This window comes from Alexandromys fortis, unplaced genomic scaffold, assembly GCF_014885135.2.
Source record: "Alexandromys fortis isolate MF-2015 unplaced genomic scaffold, M_Fortis_MF-2015_v1.1 scaffold_80, whole genome shotgun sequence".
Classification (NCBI taxonomy): Eukaryota; Metazoa; Chordata; class Mammalia; order Rodentia; family Cricetidae; genus Alexandromys; species Alexandromys fortis.
The window spans coordinates 5,006,232-5,027,079 of record NW_026068174.1 but is presented as its reverse complement, the minus strand read 5'-3'; the positions used below and the strand labels follow the sequence as shown (position 1 = coordinate 5,027,079).

At 48.7% G+C, this 20,848-nt stretch overlaps 1 protein-coding gene across 5 annotated transcripts; it reads left to right on the top strand.

Annotated features, from left to right (window-relative positions):
• Positions 1-11: 11 nt before the first annotated feature.
• On the top strand, positions 12-20,527 carry Flot2 (flotillin 2). Of its 5 annotated transcripts, none has more exons than XM_050128677.1 (11): positions 12-196; positions 8,696-8,777; positions 14,406-14,496; positions 15,416-15,539; positions 17,306-17,424; positions 17,537-17,650; positions 17,754-17,873; positions 17,954-18,168; positions 18,579-18,762; positions 19,057-19,206; positions 19,284-20,527. In XM_050128677.1, exons 1-11 carry the CDS (start codon positions 148-150, stop codon positions 19,320-19,322), a joined length of 1,287 nt encoding a protein of 428 aa, XP_049984634.1. In that variant the 5' UTR covers positions 12-147; the 3' UTR covers positions 19,323-20,527. The 5 variants fall into 5 exon arrangements, with proteins under 5 accessions (XP_049984634.1, XP_049984635.1, XP_049984638.1 ...); XM_050128678.1 differs by lacking the exon at positions 14,406-14,496 and adding an exon at positions 12,871-12,961; XM_050128679.1 differs by lacking the exon at positions 12-196 and adding an exon at positions 12,871-12,961 and having other exon boundaries at positions 8,748-8,777.
• Positions 20,528-20,848: the final 321 nt, after the last annotated feature.

The window sequence follows — 20,848 nt, the reverse complement described above, 5'->3', positions numbered from 1 at the left end:
GCGGGGCCGCGGCCGCAGAGGGGCGCAGGCAGGCGGCGCTGGGGGAAGCGGGAGAGGCAGGGCGCGGCCGGTGGCCGGTGCTGCGGGACCCGCCATAGACCTCCAGGTCACTGCAGACCAGGTGGCTGCTTGTCTGCCTGCGGCGCCATGGGCAATTGCCACACGGTGGGGCCCAACGAGGCACTGGTGGTCTCAGGTGAGGCGACGGTGAGGGCAGGGGTGCGGAGAAGGCCGGCCGAGGGTGCGCGTCCCTAAGTCAGCCCCCCGTTAGAGCGGTGTCCCCCACCCCACGGTGTGGCCTCGGGCGCTCTACGGTGGGCTGGGGCTTCTGATGTGTGTGGGTTCAAGCGCTCGGTCGCGTAGCTCTGGAAGGCAGGTGCCTGACGAGGAGGGCCTGAGGCACGGGACCCTCTTTTCCGGGTGAGGCAGACCCGTTAATTCCGAGCAGGCTGGGGCTTGCCAGGATTTACTGGAAACGCGGGTGCGGCCTCTACAGTTGGGTAACCCGGCTCTGGCCTGTAGAGCTCTAGATTACAAAATGCAGCAAGCTCTAGATTTGGCTGGGTGGGGCTGGGGGACTGCAGCATTGCAAGCCTTCAAGCTGATGTATATTTATGTGGTATATTTGAGGTGTCTTAGGAGGCAGCTAAAGACACCTAGGGTCCTGTTGCATGCAAGCTCGCATCTGTAATCTCTTCTCTCCATCAGCACTGATTTTCAGCTCGTATGCAGAATTACTAAGGCTGGCTGCCAAAGGGGGAGGTAGAAGCTCTGAGCCAGGGCTTAACAGCTGCCGTTCTTGGAGAGGTGTAATGAATCCACTGGGCCCTCAACATGGCCTTAGGTGTTGTTTGGATCTCAAAATCAGTCTTTACTGAGACATCCTCACAGTCCCCAACCCGGACCCTGCTCCAGTGGGAGAAATAAGATACCCCATCTCATTGAAGACCAAAAGTCATGGGGTCAGAAGGGAAAGCAGAGAGGCCAACTTTGGCATCCTAAAACCTGGACTTGGCTCCCTCCAGTCTTCATACTTAAAGATGACTTTTGGTGCCATATAATAATTTGAGTGGGTTTGGGTTTCCAGGGTTTTTTTTTGGGGGGGGTTAGTTTGACTTTTGTTGTTTGTTGTTTTTAAGATTTTATTATTTGTAGCTGTGTATTTGTCTATCTGGGGATATGTGCAGGTGAGTGCAGGTGTCCACTGAGGCCCCAGGTGGTGAATTCCCCTGGAGCTGGAGTGACACATGATTATGAGCACCTGACATAGGTACTAGGACTTGAACTTGAGTCCTCTGAAAGAGCAATATGTGCTCTTAACCTTTGAGCCATATCTTAAGCCCTGTGTTTGTTCATTTTGGGAGACAGACTTTCTTGGGACCCCTGGCTAGAGCTATGTAAACAGGATTGACTTGGCACTCGCAGTGATCTCCCTGCCTCTGACTCCTTACTGATGGAATTACAGGCCTATGCCTCCACACCCAGCTTGAGTTGGTGTGAGTGGTGCTGGGAACCAAACCCTGGGAACTCAGCTCGTGCCAGTCAGTCCCTGTGCCACACTCCTCAGGCCTAGAAGGCTTTTAGACATCAGAACCTGGAGCCAAGTAGGTGTCTCAGCAGGTGATGGAAATTGCCCAGACCTGATGATCTGAGTACACTCCCCAGCACTAACGTGTTGGAGGGAAAGAAGCAATTACCGCAAGAGGCCTACACACGCATGTACATACATAGACATTCACGAACATACACACACACACACACGTTGAAAATGGTTTTTTCACTGGGTGTGGTCAAACGTGCCTTTAATCCAAGCTCTTGGGAGGCAGAGTCAGGCAGATCTCTACACAAACCCGGTGGTTGTGTTGTATGCCTTTAATCCCAGAATTTGGGAGGCAGAGGCAGGTGGATCTTTGTGAGTTTGAGGCTAGCCTGGTCTACAAATACAAAGTGAGTTCCAACACAGCCAGGACTGTTACATAGAGAAATCCTAACTCAGAAAGAGAGAGAGAGAAAAGTCGTTTTACTTATTCCTACTTTGAAATTAAGGGTGGTAGTAGTGAGTAGAGTAGTTAAGGCAGGTGGGTCTCTGTGAGTTCGAGGCCAGCCTGGTCTATAAGAGCGAGTTCCGGGACAGGCCCCAAAGCTACAGAGAAACCCTGTCTCAAAAAACCAAAAAAGAAAGAAAGGAAGGAAGAAAGAAAAGAAATTAAACCAGTAGTAATTATATCTATCACTAAATCTTTTCGTTTTTGAGACAGGGTTTCTCTGTGTAGCCCTGGCTGTCCTTACTAGAACTAAGAGATCCACCTGTTTCTGCCTCCCAAGTGCTGGGATTAAAGGCACAAAAACCTTTTTTACTTGTATGTGTGTTTTACTTGTATGTATATCTTTGTACCACACGGATGCAGTACCAAAGGACATCAGAAAAAGGCATCCTGTCCTCTGGAACTGGAGATACAGACAGTAGTTGTTAACCACCATATGAGTGCTGGGAACTAAACCAAGGTCCTCTGCAAGAGCAAGAGTGCTCTTGGTCCCTGAAGTTCAGAGCTGAGGATATAGCACAGTTGGTAGACTCCTGGCCTAGAGTGTAAAGCCCTGGGTTTAACTCCCAACAGTTGTGAGATGGAGGTAGAATTAGAAGTTCAGAGTCATCCTCAGCTACATGTCAAGTTTTAAACCTGGAGCTGGAGAGATGGCTCAGCAGTTAAGAGGGGGATTCAATACGTAGCCTCTGTGGGCACCATACATATGTGGTACACAGACATTCATACAAGCACAACATTAATAAAAGGTCCAAAGCCAGCCTGGGAAACATAAAATCCTGCCTTCAAAAACTATTTTCATATATTACCTATTTGGTTTTTTGGGGTTTTTTTTGATGCATTTATAGGCCTTTTATAATGAATCCTTAGATACAGCTGGAATATTCAAAGGGTTTGTTAACCACCCATGGTGTTTCATACCTGTAATCCCAACACTGAGAAGACAGAAGAACCAGTATCACAAATTCCAGGCCAGTTAGAACCACATAGTAAAACCCTGCTGCAGAGGTAGGTGGATCTCTGAGTTTGAGGCCAGCCTGATCTACAGAGGGAGTTCTAGTACAGCCAGGACTATAGAGAAACCCTGTTGCAAAAGCAAAGCAACAGACTGCAGAGAATGCCGGATGGGTAAATGTCTTGCCCCCTCACCCCCTGCTCCAGAACTCATGTAAAAACTGGGCACTGTAGCATATGCTTGTAACTCTAATGCTGGGGAGTGGAGATGGGAGGGTGTGTACCTCCATGGCCAGCTTCAGGTTCAGTGAGAGAGTCTCACGATAGACAGACAGACATACAGATAGGGTGGAAGTGGTGAGGAAAGACATTTTGATCTCAACCTCTGGCCTTCAATTGTGCCTGCGTGGACAAGTGTGTACACACACACACCTACACCTAAAATGGTGCTTGGGCCAAGAATAATCAACTGGGAGATGCCTTCCCGGGGAAGAGGCTGCTGGGAGTAGGGGCACCCTGCCAGTTTCCAGCTTCCTGTTACTGCCTCTGGGAACCTGGCATGTTGCCCTTGGCTACAGCAAAGCATCTGTGACAGACTGCTCCCAAGACCAAAGACTAAAAGAAAAAAGTAAAAGATATGCATCCACCACCCTGTCCCGTTTGGTCCCCTACAGATACTACCTATTCCCACAGTGTATTGAGAAGTCTCCTAAAAACTGGTCAAAGGCAGCGCGTCCCAGCCCTGGCCAGGCCAGAAGATGCAGGAGTTGTGATTTTTGGCTCTCTTCCAATTTTATTTGATCCCAAGATGATTCAGGTTTCAGAGTAACTGTCTGTCCTCTGAGGCCTCTCTTTCAACACACTCGGGGCAGAGACACTCCCTTGAAAAGCAAGGTGAGCCGACTAACGAACTTACCCCTGGCCATGAGGTCAAGGCCAGACTGAGCTGAAGAGTAAATCCTGTCTTAAAAAAAAAAAGTTAAAAAAAGCCACAACCAGTTGATGGGGAGATCGTCCAGTATTTAGAGCGCTTGCTGCTCCAGGAGGTACTAGAGTTTGGATCTCAGCACCCACATCGGGCAGCACACCACTGCCTGTCACTCCAGTTCTAGAAGATGTGGCACCAGCTCTGGTCTCTGAATGCTGGGCGGTGGTGGCACACTCTTAATCGTAGCACTCAGGAGGCAGAGGCAGGCAAATCTCTGTAAATTTGAAGCCAGCCTGGCTATAGAGCAAGTTCTAAGATAGCCAGAAATATTACATAGAAAAACCCTATCTCAAAAAACAAACAAAAAACCACCAACAACAAAAATTACATTTTTAGAAGAGTTATATAAACACAATACCCCAAACAAGAGTAGAGGTATACATATAAGTATAGCAAAAATGACTTTAAGAGACTGCAAAGATGGCTCAGTAGTTAAGAGCACTGCAGCTCTTCCAGAGGACATGGATTTGAAATTCATGCCCTGGCAGTGCTGAAGCACACATGGGCAGCCTATATACGGCGGTTCTGTTGAACTTGTCCATATAGGGTTGCATGGTCTAATTGATGAGGACCACTGACCAGGTCTCTTCCTCACTCTTCCAGAGGACCTGGGTTCAATTCTTAGCATCCTCAGCTCACAACTGTCTGTAACTCCAGTTCTTAGGGATGTGACACCTCACACAGACATACGTGCAGACAAAACATCAATGCACATAAAATAAAAATAAATTTAAATTTGTATCAATAAACCAAAGTCCATACCAATGTAAAATATTTAAGACTAGTAGTTGCTTTTTTAGTTTAAAAGTAGATTCAATAATCTACCCTTTTATCCTGTTATTTCTGTATCATATCCCCCTTTTTTCCTTTAGAAAGAGATCTTTGGATTTAACTCTTTTGTTTAGCTTGTTTTTACTAAGACCAATAATAATTTTAACCAAACCCCCCCCTTAAATGATAATAAACATCCATAGCCCATCTTTTGGGAATGCAGTCGTNGGTCTGGTGCCCTCTTCTGGTCTGCAGGCATACACACAGACAGAATATTGTATACATAATAAATAAATAAATATTTTAAAAAAAAACTTTGCTTCCTGTTTTCTGAGGGCACTGGCATCTTTTGGGGAACCTTGAGAAAATCAGGATAATTGTTACATCTTGGTTGGAGTATTCTGTGAGGCTGGATCATCTCAGCCAGCAGCCTTGAGGCTATTCTGGATGCTGGACCATGTGTTTTTATTGTTTGGTTCCCTTGTTCTGAAAATATGTAAACTTTTTAACATATCTGCATTAAAACAAGTATAAACTGCATTGTACACAAGTCAGCCAAATATGATTTTTTGCTTTATGTTTGGGCAGGTAAAATATACATGATGTATCTTGTAGTTCTTTTAAGTTTATTTATGTCTGTAGTCAGGATTTCAGGGGGGGGTCTTCGATCAGACCTGATCTTCTTTAAACCTGGGACGAATCCACAGTCTCTTATTTCCTGTAGAAATAAAAGCATAACTTCTCCAAAGCATATATATATATATTTTTTTTTTTTTTGAAGACAGTTTTGCTGTCGTTTTAGAGCCTGTCCTGGAACTGGCTCTTGTAGACCAGGCTGGCCTCGAACTCACAGAGACCCACCTGCCTCTGCCTCCTGAGTGCTGGGATTAAAGGCATGTGCCACCACCGCCCAGTTTGCAGTGTCTTTTTTCAACAGTGCACATTCATCTTGCTTCTCTGCATCCAGCATTCTATCTGCCCACAAAATCCTGGCTACCGTTTTGTACACCATAGATATATTTCCACCCATGCAGAAAATTTCTTGAATGAGAATGTTCCAGCTGTAATAGAGCGCTTGACTGGCATTCAGAAACTCCACATTCTATCCAGCTAAAAAGAAGCGAAAAGCCAACCAGTTTTTTTGATTCCAGAACTTGGTAGGCAGAGGCAAGCAGTCTCTGTGACTTCCAGGCCAGCCTGGCCTATGTAATGGGACTCTGTCTTTAAAAAAAAAAATCCTGCACCAGAAGTTACACACTTGTATCAGCCACGTACTGTGCCTGGGTTTCCCAGGAGCTGTCTGGTCTGTTTTCTTTACCTCAGTATCTTCCTCCTGGAGAAGAGTGGTCTTGGTTTCTGTTCTGTTGTGTCGTGATAGTGATGGTGGTGTTTGAGACAGGTCCTCAGAGACAATAGAACCAGTCACAAAAGACTACTGTGCTGCTGCTCTTGGGAGGCAAGCATGCTTAAGCTTTCATGAAAACCAAACTTTTTTTCTTAAACCTCCAAGATTCTGTTTTCTTTGATTCCTGTTTCCTGTGTGTTTCTTTGCATGGTAGATTAACTCCTGCGCAGCCTTTCCTAGTGCTGCCTGGACTTAGTGAGCAGCCGGAGTTCACCGTGAGAATTTCAGCAACTGTTTTTTTCATTCCTGAGCAGAGAACATGCCACTTCCTTCTGAAGCCTTCCTTCCTCTCACTACTAAAAGCTAGCCTTAGTTTTGAGGCCTCACTTCCCTTCCTGTGCCCACAAGGGGAACAAGGTGATCCTGAATGGTCTGGGTTTGGGAGTAGAGCACCAGCCCCACTGAGATAGATTTGTCAAGCACAGCAAGGTTGTTGCCTGGACTGCTAAGACTTTGCCTCCTCTGCAGAGGGCTGCTTCTCCATCCCACTCCATCTGGCTCCCAATGATGAGTGAGCCTCATGATATGATGCCACCCCCCAGAATATACTTTTTCCATGTCTAACCTCCTGTGAAGTTTTTAAAATTTTGTTTTATGTGTATGGATGTTTTGCTAACATGTACATGTATACCATATGTGTGCCTGGTGCCAGAGAGAGCGTTGGATCTCCTGGGACTGGACTTACTGAGTCAACGTGTGGGTGCCGGGAATCAAATCTGGGACCTCTGGAAGAACAGCCTCAACCATTGAGCCATTTCTTTAATCTCCTCCTATAACATTTGTCTTCAGGCTGGAGAGATGACTCAGCAGTTAAGGATATTAACTGCTCTTCCAGAGGTCCTGAGTTCAATTCCCAGCAACCACATGGTGGCTCAAAACCATCTGTAATGAGATCTGGTTTCCTTTTCTGGCCTGGATACATGGAGGCAAAACACTGTATACACAATAGATAAATAAAATCTTTTGGTTTTTTGAGACAGGGTTTCTCTGTAACTTTGGAGCCTGTCCTAGAACTAGCTCTTGTATCCCAGGCTGGCCTGAAACTTAAAGAGATCCACCTGCCTCTGCCTCCCAAATGCTGGGATTAAAGGCGTGCTCCACCACTGCCGGGCAATAAAAATCTTAAAGAAGAAGAAGATGATGATGATGATGATTTTATCTTCATCTTTATTTCCCTAGCCAGGAAACAGATTCTCTACTTGTTGGCTGTCATCCACACTTTTGGTCTGTCCTCTTGAAGATTTACACTCCAAAATAGTCCATTGCTTATCCTTTTACACAGATTGCCTGGTTTTTGTTGTTGTTGTTTGTTTTTTTGTTTTGGTTTTTAGTTTAGTTGTTTGGTTGGTTTCTCTGTGTAATAGCCCTGGCCATCAGGCTATGCTGGAACTCACAGAAATCTGCCTGTTTCTGCCTCCTGGTGCTTAAAGTATCCACCACCATCCTGGAACTCACAGAGATCTGCCTCCCAGTGCATAAAGTGTCCACCACCTTCCTGGATGCAAATCGTCTATCTTAAAAACTAGGTTATAGTCGAGCGGTGGTGGCACATGCCTTTAATCCCAGCACTTGGGAGGCAGAGGCAGGTGGATCTCTGTGAGTTCGAGGCCAGCCTGGTCTATTAGAGCTAGTTCCAGGACCAACTCCAAAGTAACACAGAGAAACCCTGTCTCAAAAAAAAAAAAAAAAAAAAAAAAGAACTAGGTTATAGGCTGGGTGGTGGGCGGTGGTGGCACATGCCTTTAATCCCAGGTTCAGTTCCCAGCACCCACATGATAGTTCATAACTGCCTGGAACTCCAATTTTCACAGATATACATGCAGGCAAAACATGAGGGCACATGAAATAAAAATAGAAAAAAAAAAGCTAAGTCCTACTCTGAAGAGAGGGAGAACTTGTATTTATGGGTAATCTCAGCACCTGGCCACCAACAGTAGCTGTTGTCAAATCTCAGAGCAAGTAAAGGCCAGAGTTAACTGGGTGTGGTGGTACACACACTTGTAATCTCAGTATTGGGAAGGCAGAAGCAGGAGGATCGGGGTAGCCTGGGCTACATATACATATATACATAGTAAGCTCAGTTTCAAAATAAAAAACAGAAAGCCAGGCTTGGTGGTTCATATCTATAACCTGTCTTCAGGAGGCTAAGGCAAGAGGGTCACTGAAAGTTCAAGGCCAGCTCAGTGGGCAAAGGCTGATGACCTGAGTTCAGTCCCCAGAACCCTTGGTAGAAGGAGAGAACTGATCTCAACAAGCTGTCCTCTGACCTTCACATACAGGCTGTGGCACACGTTCAAGTACACACACAAATAGATGTAATTTAAAAACAATATCTAGTTTGGGAGACCAGCCTGATCTGATCTATAGAGTGAGTTCCAAGACAACCTGGGCTACCCAGAGAAACCCTGTCTCTAAGAGAAAAAAAGCAATCAAACAAACAAATAAATAATATGTAAAACAGGCCAGAACTGGGATGGAGGGCAGGTAGACCCAAGAGCTGACTGACCAATAGTGGTTTGCTTTGCTCCCCAGGGGGCTGTTGCGGTTCCGACTATAAACAGTATGTGTTTGGCGGCTGGGCCTGGGCCTGGTGGTGTATCTCCGACACTCAGAGGTAAGGGCCTAGGGGCTCTGGAATCTGTTATCCTGGTGGGCAAGAAAGATTTCCAGTGGGCCCACTCCATTCATCACATAGCCAGATAGAGCATCTCCCATCCTATCCCATCTGCAGGGAGGAGGCCAGAAATGGGCCCCTCGGGGATACAGGAGGCACACATCAGGAAGCTCTGTCCTGTGGGCCTGTCATAGTTGGATTTTTATTGCTGTAATAAAACACCATGACCAAAAGCAACTTGGGGAGGAGGGAAATTCTTCCACTTCCAACTCTCATGTCACACTCCACCACTGAGGAAGTCCTGGCAGGAACTCAAGGCGGGAACCCGGAGGCAGGAAGTGATGCAGAGGCTAAGGAGGAAGAATGCTTACTGACTTGCTCCTCGGGGGCTTGCTTAACCATCCAGCACCACCTGCACAGGATGGCAACTCCTATAACGGCCTGGACCCTGCACATCAATTATTAATCAAGAAAATACTTTGTAGACTTGCCTGCAGGCCAGTCTTGGAGACATTTTCTCAATTAAGATCCCTCTTCCAGGATGTCCAGGTTTGTGTCAAGTTGACAAAAACAACCAGCACAGTTCTCCCGCACCCCTCATTTACTGAGTGCTCTTCCCATTTGGAAGTGGTCCTGCTTCTGACTGCAGAGTCAGGCCCAGGCAGATCCTATGTCTGTGTTCTAGCTCAGTTTCTCAGAGAGGCTTGCCGGTCCCACGTCCTCCATCCCAGCCTTCAGGACTGACATAAAGGACTGCTGAAAATGTGACGCCAGCCTAAGCTGCTGGTTCTAGTCCAGGCTGCCATATACAGAACTATACTGGACATACTGGCACGTGCTTATAATCCTCAGCGTTTGGGAAGTAAAGACAGGAGAATCAGGAGTTCAAGGCCAGCCTCAGCTACATAATGAGTTTTGAGACCAACCTGTGCTGCTTGAAACCCTGTCTCAAAAAAAAAAAAAAAATCTCGATTATAAACTATTTGAAAGGGGTACAGAGGGAGGAAGCATCAGCTGGAACCTAGTAAGTACATCCTCTCCTGTACAGGCCTTGGGACATTTCAGGCGAGAGCTGGAGTCAGAATGGATATACAGTCAGATGTGATCTGTAACAGCAGTGGTCTAGGGGTATAAGAATTTCTCCTGGGGCCTGGCAAGACAGTCTGGAATCCTAAGTCAGTATGGAAAGTCTCCAGACTGAAAAATAAGCATGATGAAGGCAGAGAAGTTAGCTGCCATAGAGCCCACCATAGTTCTTCCTGCTGGTGCCTCCAGAGCTCAGCAAGGGCCTGATCCAGCCTCCCCTGCCGCATCAGTACCTACAACCCAGGACCATTCCAGCCACCATCCTTTCCTCATGATGGAATATGGAGCTGGTATCCCAAGCGGGTAGCAATGGAAATTCCTCCTTAGCTCCCACCCTTCTGCAGAGAACCCTGTGTCTGCATGATGTTGTTGGGACTTGAGGCTCTTGGGTGTCTGCATGTACTAAGGCTGAGGGGTGGGAAGCATGACTTTTTAACATCACTGATTCCCAGTAACCCCCTCCACTCTCCTGTCTTCTCCCTTTACTTTGTTTTTCCTACCTAAGGAATGCTGAGGGGCTGACTCTTCTGTCCCAAGGCCATCAGTGCCACAATCAGCTACAGTTTCCACTTCAGAGAGCCCTAGGCACATCTGGCTAGATCAGCTAGCCTTCCAGAAGACATGGGAACACCCTTCCAGAGACACACACCAGGCCCAGACAGCTGGACTTGCCAGAGATCTGTCCTGTATGGGTAGCCATTGCTGAGGCAATGGCCCTGCATCCTGTTCTCTGCATCTCAGGCCTCCTACTCCTAGTTCTTTCCTGAGGGAGCAGAGTTCCAAGACAGGAAGGCTAAGCTTCCCTGACAGCAGGTAGGAAGTGAGAGCTGGATTCAAGTCCAACATGCTCCCTTTGGGTGAGGATTCTTCTGCAGCTTTCTCTGCTCTTCCTCCTTTCTCTGGAGTTAGCCCCTTCTCCAGCCCCTAGCCCACTTGTGGGACATCTCCATAGCCAGGTACCTTTATTTCCCTAGCCTGGCAGGTAAGGGTCTGGGAGGTCGGCTTGGTGCTGAAGAGCACTGTCGCTCTTGCAGAGGACCCAGGTTCAGTTCTCTTTACGCAATAGCTGCTCACAACTGTCTGTAACTCTAGTCCCAGGGTTCTGGTGCCCTCTTCTGACTTCCTTAGAAACTAGGCACACACATGGTACACAATCATACATGTTGCAGGCAGACACTTCTAAACATAAAAATGAAATTTTTAAAAAGAAAGGAGAGTCAGGCATCTAACAACGTCCCTTTTGAAGAACTTTCCATAGCCAAGATGTATGTTACACCTATAATGTCAGCCATTCTTCCTCGGGGCTCAGTGGATCCTCTTGCTTTTCTTTGCTGCAACATCCTCTCATCCTGAGGCCCTTGTGTGAGCAGCTCTTTCTCCTTTCCTGAGTAATTCTTCCACTTTTGGCATCTGAGCTGCAGCCTCCCTCCCTCCCTTCTTTCCCGCCCTCCCTCCTTCCTCCTGCTTCCCTCTCTCCTTTCCTAGAAGAGAGCTCTAGTGGGTAGGATCCTGTCTGAGCCAGGTCAAGATGTAGTAAACTGGTTTACTATTTGTCCAGCATGTGCAAGGCCCTGGTTTCATCCCCAGCATTGAAAAAAAAATGTAAAAAGTACTCTTAGGCCTAGAGGTACCAGTGTTAAGGGATCAAATGAAGGCAACATTTGCACATCTGCATGACTAGAACCCCCAAGCTGCAGCTGTGAGAGCAGCCTCACCCAGAGATGAGGTTTGCCTGTCCCTCCCCAGCCTTCCCACCTTACCCACCTACTTCTGCCTCTTTGCTCTCAGCCTCTGCTTTCCCTTCCTTGAGCTTAAGGAACCATTCACACTTTTTATAGCTTGCCTCTGCCTGTACCACTGCCCTGCACACGTGCACACAGCTGGAGTGAATCACGCAGCCTACACGCACTTTGTTTCCTTTTTCCTTTTCTTTCTTTCTTTTTTTTCTTTTTTCTTTTTTTTTTTTTTTTTTGTGTGTGTGTGTTTGTTTGTTTGGATGAGACAGGGTTTCTCTGTGTAGCCCTGGCTGTCCTGGAACTCAGATGCACTTACTCTGCCTCCCAAGTGCTGGGGTGGGATTAAAAGTGTGCACCACCACCGCCTAGCCTGTTTCCTTTACTAATACTCTTTTCTTTGCCCATGCCCAACTTTGGGATTCCAAATTAAATAATTCCATCATCCCTCATCAATTACTGTGAATATTCTTGCATAACTATTCTTTCTTTCCCAGCCTTCTTTAATCCCCCTTCCTGATCAGACATCCCAAATTTTCTTTGAGATTTCCAGTTGCCTTTTTATTTAGGTGTTTTTTTATTTTTTATTTGTTTGTTTTTGTTTTTGTTTTTTCAAGATAGGGTTTCTCTGTAGTTTTGGAGCTTGCCCTGGAACTAGCTCTTGTAAACCAGGCTGGCCTCGAACTCACAGAGATCTGCCTGCCTCTGCCTCCTGAGTGCTGGGATTAAAGGCGTGCGCCACCACAGCCTGGCTTCCAGTTGCCTTTTTAATTGGGATATTAACCCCAACCTTGAAAGTCCATATCCCAAAGAGGATTAAGTATTTGCTGTGGCATATTAATTCCCAGAGTGGCCACCTCATCCTGACTTCTGGAAACAGATTGTCCTGTGTTAGGAGGGTGGAGATAAGACTAAGTCCTCCAGATCATGGAAAAGTGACATTGTTGCAAATTGGGTGCCCTCTACATGGGCCCTCTGACTTCTGGCCCTGGGCTCTGGACACTAACAGACCTCTTCCCCAGCTGAGCAGCTCCTCTTTGAAAAGGGGAAGGGGAGAAGACCAGACTAGAAGCCTCAGGTCAGCAAGGGGGTTGCTGTGTTCTCCTGCAGCCTTAGGCTGAGATGGTGGGGGTGGGGGTGGAAATACAGAGAGCACCACATCATGCCCCAGGTGTCAGGCACCCGTGCTTATCTGGTAACCACTGTGTGTGTTTACTGTGTCCCTTCCTACCCTTCTTGTCCCTACCTTGCCCTGCCCCCTGGCTGCTCCTCAGACTGTCTCTGGAGGTTATGACCATCCTGTGTCGCTGTGAGAATATTGAGACGTCGGAGGGGGTCCCGCTATTCGTAACAGGGGTTGCACAGGTAATAACTCACCTGTTTCCTCCTCTATATCTAACCTTCTCTTCCTGCCCTGTGGGGCCTGGCAGGCAGAAACTGGATGGACTCTCCTCCTGAGAGTGTGCCTCCCTTCTCACTCTTCTCTCTGCTGCTTCTGATGCCAGGGTAAATTCAGGTAGATCCCCAGGTTCCTTGCCTTTGCCTCTTAAGGCTAACAAATAGAGAACACTCGAGGGGTTCTGCAAGTTCTGCCAGGTCACCCAGTGGGTGTCTTTCCTTGGCTAGTCTGCTGAGCAGCTCCAAGAGCTTCTCTCTGTGGTGTGCAGATTCCCACCTTCCTTGCTTCATGAGTCAGCTCTCTGGTATGCATCTTCTTAGTTTCAGGAACTGGGAATGAGGCAGTGGATGTCAGAAGCCCCTACCAGCTGTTGCTAGTAGCTCCCCAGGCTGGAGAGATTAAACAGTGTCTTGCCCTTCCCTTTCCTCAATACTAAGTTGCCCTGCAGCCTTCTCAGGCAAAAACCCAGCATCCCCACTTTGTTCCTTACGCATCCCACCAGCTCTAGTGAAGAAGGACATCCTCACTCATTCGCCTTTGCACCCAAGAGAAAGAAAGGCAGGCTTCATTCAGTACAGAGGCCCAAGAAGCGGCTCAGAATACCTTGTGTGGCACGAATAGTGTCCAAGCTTCCCTCAGCAATCATAATTCCTTCTATTCCAGCACTATACTTGAGACCTCTGACAGTGCCCAGGTACCTTTCAAGCTTAGCTAAATGAAGACATGGGGAGTCAGATTGTTGGGGTACAACAGCTCTTTCTAGGGTTAATATGCTAGTATAACCCCAGCCTGCATTTTTCTTGTGACCTGCAATACCAAAAAGTGTCCTTCAAGTCATAACCTTCCCTGGCAAGGGGCAAGTGTAAAATTTTTTATACATTGGCTTAGCTGTGGGCATACCCTCAGCATGCCTGCCCAATAGGCAGAGCTTTCTAGATAGCCTCCTGAGGCGTCCTGAGGTACTGAGGAGACCCAGGAGGAAGTAGAGACCCCTGGGGGACATTCAGATGGCACCCATGCACAGCCTCCCTGACAGTCTGAAGTCCCTGTCCCTGCTTTCTGTCCTAGAACACACACTGCTATAGCCTAGGCTTTCCTGTCCCCATCAGCCCCAGAGCGCCACAGCCACTTCTTTCTTGCTTGATTTTCCTATCAGTTCAAGCCAGGATGATGAACATAAAACATAAGTACACATATGTCGCCCACTTACCTGCTTCCCCTGGAGCCGCCTGCTCCTACCTTGCCCTCTCTCCCATGGTCTTTGCACACACAGCCAGCTACATACCTCTGAAGACTCCTCTTTACTGGGACCTTCGGTGTCTCCCAGCTGGAGCAGTGAGGTACTGGTTTCTTCCACACCCCAAGCCCTGGGCCCCCAGACCCATGCCCCTGTTTTGCATTTCTTGGCAGGATTTCCCTAGAGATTATGACGTTGCAGCCCCGCTGTGAGGACGTAGAGACGGCCGAGGGGGTAGCTTTAACTGTGACGGGTGTCGCCCAGGTATAGTAACTCAGCAGCCCCACGCATGTCCATTGAGGTGCCTCGTCCCCATTCTGGGGTTTGGGGGGAGGAGGAGGAGAGGACACCAACCAGGGGATGTCTCTCTCCAGAACTCCTGTCACCTCTACAACAGGATCATCAGCATTGAAACATGCCCACTTGGCCTGCTTGGCCACCTAGCAAACTAACAGATAGTCTTCTCTCCTCAGTGGTCCTGTCAAGGCAAAACCAGTGTCAAGGGCTCCTGTCTCACTAACCCACCCTCATTTTTTACAGGCATAGGACACAACGGACCCCAGGGTTCAGGGCTCCTTTGTTCCCTGGGTGCCCAGAGGAAGACCTTCTGTGAGGCAGAGGCGTTCTGGCCTCTAGGCATTCTGGGAGCTGCTTATCTACCTCAGCTGGGGCCTGGAAGGGGTGTCCCACCCTAACACACACTCAACTTCACAGGGCAGTGAGGTTCTCTACTTGTTATTGTCTCTGATGAGGGAGTTGACAGAACACCTGGAGAGGCAAAGACACTCATTTACACCCTGAGGACCTGTCTCCTGCCCTGTCTAGGCTCTTTCCAACTCCATTTGTCTGTCTGTGTCCCTATTGCTCACTCTCCTTTTCATACTCGCTGCCCCTAAGCCTCGGGGTTTTGCTGGCTGCAGAGGAAGAGCTGGCTGGTGTGTGAACAGTGGGCTGGAGGGGTGGGAAGATGAGCCCCAAAGCCGTGGGAGAGAGGCCAGATCAGGACCTAGGACTACCATTGGAGACTGAATGTCAGGGTGAGAGTTCCTTGTGCTGCAGCCATCCCTCCAGGGGTCTCAGAAGCCTGATAAGGAGGGGTGAAGCACAGCGGACAGCCAGCCTCTGCTGCTCAGAGCGTGGGCCACCACCCTGCAGCTCACTCCGGTGTCTGTGTCCTTGGCAGGTGAAGATTATGACCGAGAAGGAGCTCCTAGCCGTGGCCTGTGAACAGTTCCTGGGCAAGAATGTGCAGGACATTAAAAACGTTGTCTTACAGACCCTGGAAGGGCATCTACGCTCCATCCTTGGTGAGGCCCTGCCCAGCCTGTGAGCCAGGGCCAGGAACATGTGCATGGCTGGGCCGGGAGCCCGTCCCACTGAGGTTTGAGCTAAAACGTTTTCTAAGTTTTAATTTGAAAACTCAAGGTGAACTGAAGGTATAGTTCCGTGATAAAGCTTAGCATGCAAAAGGCCTGTTTTTGACCCCAGCACTAAAAGGGGAAAAATAGGCTTGGGGAAGTAGTTCCTTTGGTACAGTGCTTGTCTGCAAGCAAGAGGACCTGAGTTCAATTTTCAGAACTCAAGATTTTTTGAAAAGCCACCGCATGCTGGGAGCGATGGCGCACACCTTCAATTCCAGCACTTTAAAGACAGGGGCAGCTGGATCTCTGTGAGATTAAGACTGGTGTACATAGTGCAAGGCTGACCAGGGACTCTGCAGAGAGACTCTGTCTCAAAAAGAATTAAAATTTAAAAAGCCACCATTGCCAATTGGGGGTGGTGCACACCTTTAATTTAAATAGACTTTTGTTTTTAATATAGGGTTTTGCTGTAGTTTTTTTAGAGCCTGTCCTGGAACTAGGCTAGGCTGGCCTCGAACTCACAGAGATCCACCTGCCTCTGCCTCCCAAGTGCTAGGATTAAAGGCGTGCGCCACCACCACTCAGTGAGGCAGGTAGATCTTGAGTTCAAGACCAGCCTGGTCTACAGAGTGAATTCCAGGACAGCCAGGGCTATACAGAAAAACCCTGTCTTGAAAAACAAAAAGAAAATCCTCTATAAGAGAACCTGTCTCAAAAAATAAGGTGGAGGGCTAGAGAGATGGCTCGGTGGTTAAGAGCATTGCCTGTTCTTCCAAAGGTCCTGAGTTCAATTCCTGGCGACCACATGGTGGCTCACAACCATCTGTAATGAGGTCTGGTGCCCTCTTCTGGCCTGCAGACATACACACAAACAGAATATTGTATACATAACAAATAAATAAATATTAAAAAAAAACAACAAGGTGGACTGTGTCTGAGAAATGATAAGGTTGACCTCTTGCCTTTTCGGGCACCTGTACACAGGCATGTGCACCCACACACATCCAAACACACACAAAATAATATTAATAAAAATTTTAGGGTCTGGAGAGATGGCTCAGTGATTAAAAGCACTGATTATTCGTCCAGAGGACCTGGGTTCAATTCCCAGCACCCACATGGAGCTCATGACTATCTGTAACTCCAGTTCCAGGGGTCTGACACCCTCATACAGACATATACACAGACAAAACACCAATGTACACAAAAATAAGCAAATCACTTAAAGTTTAAATTAAATGCACATAAAAATAAATACATTTCATTTCTAAGAATTTTTTTATCCCAGCAGTGGTGGTACACACCCTTAATTCCAGCACTCAAGAGGCAGAGACAGGCACATCTTTGTGAGTTCGAGGGCAACCTGGTCTACAGAGTGAGTTCTAGGACAGCCAGGGCTACACAGAGAAACCCTGTCTCAAAAAACCCAAAAAAAAAAAAAAAAAAGATTTTTTTTTTTTTTTTTAAAATGGGAACTTGAAGAGGAAGGTGTTAAAGTGGCAGCCTGCTTGGATGTCTGGTACTGCTTGGGACACATTTGCTCATTCAGGCTGTTACACAAGGAAGGAAGGTTAGACTCCTGAAGAGGACCTCAGGAAAATCCAGCTCACACTGCTTGACCCTTACATGCACCCAGGCTTGCCCTCAGATGCTTCCTGCGCTCTCAGCTGGATAGCCCCTGGAGATTGGTTTATGCTCCTTCTGTCCCTCAGGAACTCTGACTGTGGAACAGATTTATCAGGACCGAGACCAGTTTGCCAAGCTGGTACGGGAAGTGGCAGCTCCTGATGTTGGCCGTATGGGCATCGAAATCCTCAGCTTCACCATCAAGGTAATAGGAAGCCTGTACCCTCTGTCCACCTGGAGATGGGTACCTGGTAGGAGGGGCACCCTCTGTACTGGATACTGTTCCCTGGGACAACTATACCACCTTCCTTCCTTAGGACGTTTATGACAAAGTAGACTATCTGAGCTCCCTGGGCAAGACACAGACGGCTGTGGTGCAGAGAGATGCAGACATTGGTGTGGCAGAGGCAGAACGGGACGCAGGCATCCGGGTATGCAGGGTTTTTCTCTCATGCCTCAGGCCCGCGAGGGAACGCAGGGTTGATGGCTCTGTGGTCCCTCTGCTAATTCTCACCACCACCCTTGCTACTCCAGGAAGCTGAGTGCAAGAAGGAGATGCTAGATGTGAAATTCATGGCCGACACCAAGATTGCTGACTCCAAGAGAGCCTTTGAGCTGCAAAAGTCAGCCTTCAGTGAAGAGGTGAACATAAAGGTGAGACCGAGGACCCCAGGCACAGGGCCCGGGACTCGGTATGCGGTCCACCCCCTCATGTGCCACTCTTCCTGCTACAGACAGCTGAGGCCCAGTTGGCCTATGAGCTGCAAGGGGCCCGAGAGCAGCAGAAAATCCGGCAGGAAGAGATTGAGATTGAGGTGGTTCAGCGCAAGAAGCAGATCGCTGTGGAGACCCAGGAGATCCTCCGCACTGACAAGGAGCTCATCGCCACAGTGCGCCGCCCTGCAGAGGCGGAAGCCCATCGCATCCAGCAGATTGCCGAGGGTGAAAAGTGAGAGCCTGGGCCCTGCAGGCAGGCTCATGAGGCTGCTTTGCACTCAGTGCTCCACGTGCTCCCAGCCACGGCTTGGAAGCTAACTACCCCCTTGCCCAAGTCTGTTCCTCTCTGAAGCAGATAAGCTCCCAAGCCTGTTGTCTGGAAGACTCAATAAGTTAAGAGTCCAGAGTGCCTGGGGTTGTGGTTAGCACAAAGGGCCTCCTTGTCAGACCTTCCCCCTCGCAGCTGGGAACTGGTGGTTTGTGTCCCACAAGAGCTAGCAGGACAGGGCATCCCCTTCAGATGTCTCCCATCCCTAACAGCCACCAGAACAGAGAGCTAGAGGGTATGCTGGGCCCAGGTAAGGTTGGAGGGAGCCCCAGCATTTCTTAGCTAACTGATCTGCATGACCTGGGCTCCCTCAGGGTGAAGCAAGTCCTGCTGGCACAAGCAGAAGCTGAGAAGATTCGTAAAATCGGAGAGGCAGAGGCAGCAGTCATTGAGGCAATGGGCAAGGCAGAGGCTGAGCGAATGAAGCTCAAGGCTGAGGCCTACCAGAAGTATGGGGATGCAGCCAAGATGGCCTTGGTATTGGAGGCCCTGCCCCAGGTGAGGTTCCTTCCCACGCAAGTTTGCACTCAAAGTTCTAGTCTCCTTGCTTGACCATTGGGCAAGTGGCAGGATTTCTCTGGACCCAGTTGGTAACATCCACACACTGCTGGAGGCTGTGATGAAAACACTCAGCAGGCAGACAGGAAGCCTCCAGCAGGCTCATGGACCTCTGCGGCCGTCCCTTGATGTCGGGTTGCTTTGGGGGTGGGTGACATGGGAAGAGAGAAGTGCTAGACAGGGCCGGTGAACAGAGTGGCTCTCTGTCTAAACTCTCCTAACCCCACCTCCTAGATTGCTGCCAAAATCTCTGCTCCCCTGGCCAAAGTTGATGAGATTGTAGTTCTCAGTGGGGACAACAGCAAGGTGACATCAGAAGTGAACCGGCTGCTTGCAGAACTGCCTGCCTCTGTGCATGCCCTCACCGGTGTGGACCTGTCAAAGGTGTGGACCTGTCTGTGGTGGGAATCCCTAGCGGGCGCTGGACTGCACAGCCCTCATTCCGGCCTTCCTCCTTGCAGATACCCCTGATCAGGAATGCCACCGGTGCACAGGTGTGAGGTCCTGCAGACTCGTGCCCTTCGGCAGCTGCTGGCCCCTGCAGCACCTGTTTCAACATCACAGGGACAACGAGAACGTTACTGACTCTGGTGCCTTATTTTGTAGGGACCAGAAGTGCGGCGAGTTCAGGCCATCTCTGGCTATCCTCCCTTCTCTCCTTTAGCCTTTTCTTCCTCTCTCCTTCACACCCTCACATACATAACTGCCACGTTCATCTAGTGTGTTTCTCTCCTGCCATATGTGCCTCTTCCTCTGGCTGTTTCTCTCCTCCTTTCCTCCCCTCTCCACACACATCATACAGTTGAAGCTGAAGTTGAAGTTGTTTATTGCAATCACTGTCTGTCTGTAAGGAGTGGCCCCACTGCTCCTCAGAATCCTGGTGCCTTCAAGTTCTCCATGTATCTGTCTGTCTTCCCTTGTCCTGGCAGAGCCGAGCACGGGTACAAGGGTTCTGGGCAGGACACTCACTCGGCTCTCTCCTGGTCTGAACATCTAGCCCTAAACTCTGTTACAGGAAGATCACAACCCACACACTCTTGCCTTTTTGAGGCCTGAGTGGCCATGGCCTTTTGGGCCTAGAGTAATGCCCTTCACACATACCCAGGCCCAGGCCTGCTGTTATGCCTGCCCCTCTCCCCTGTCCCCAGAGGCACAAAGGCAAGGCCTCTTGTCTATAGCAGCTTCCTCAGTTTACTACTGCCTTAGGATGCCTCAGGGACATCCCCTTCATTGGCTTGTCCTTGATTGGTGGGGTGGGTCTTAGTCCAACTCTACTAAGTCTTTCTGGGGTCAATATCTAGTTCTGTTGGGGTCAGGAAAGGTTATAGATTTTCCTGCTAGTGCTGTGCTGTCCTGGGCATGGGGTTCTCCCAGGGAGCAAGGCTGTGCCAACTGTAAGAGAATCAAGTGCTGTAGACTGGCCAAACCTCACTCTATGCCATTTTCTTCTTGGCCAGCATGATGGGGTTCTAGCCATGGGAAGCAGCTAAACCTTCTGTATCTTTGCACTATTGATGGCAGAAGAGCCCAAGGCCCAAGTATCCTAGTAGGGGTGCAAGGGTGTCCCATGGTCCCTGGCCCTGCCCCAGCCTGGGTAGCTGTTCTGCATGTGAATGCTGCATGTCTGGTCTGGGGTTTGGATGATGCACTGCCCCACTGCCTGTCCCCCTCTGGTAAAAATAAAGATCTCTTATGCCCACACCTTTCATTGTGTGTGTGTGTTTTGTTTGTTTTTGGGGGGTTGTTTTTGGGGTTTTTTTGTTGTTGTTGTTTTGGTTTGGTTTGGTTTGGTTTTTCAAGACCAGGTTTCTCTGTGTAACAGTCCTAGCTGTCCTGGAACTAGCTCTTGTAAATCAGGCTGGCCTCAAACTCAGAGATCCGCCTATCTCTGCCTCCCAAGTGCTGGGATTAAAGGCCTGTACCACTACCACCCACCTCATTGGGTATTTTATGAGGAGAGAGAATAGGAATCAAGAGCCACCTGGGTCCCCCACATAAGCACTACAGCATCAGGGTTGCTCTTTCC

Coding starts and splice junctions, on each gene's coding strand:
- Flot2 (XM_050128677.1), top strand. CDS start 148: ATGGGCAATTGCCACACGGTGGGGCCCAACGAGGCACTGGTGGTCTCA. Junction 14,497..15,415: donor CTGTGACGGGTGTCGCCCAG/GTATAGTAACTC, acceptor TGTCCTTGGCAG/GTGAAGATTATGACCGAGAA. Junction 17,874..17,953: donor GTGAAGAGGTGAACATAAAG/GTGAGACCGAGG, acceptor TTCCTGCTACAG/ACAGCTGAGGCCCAGTTGGC.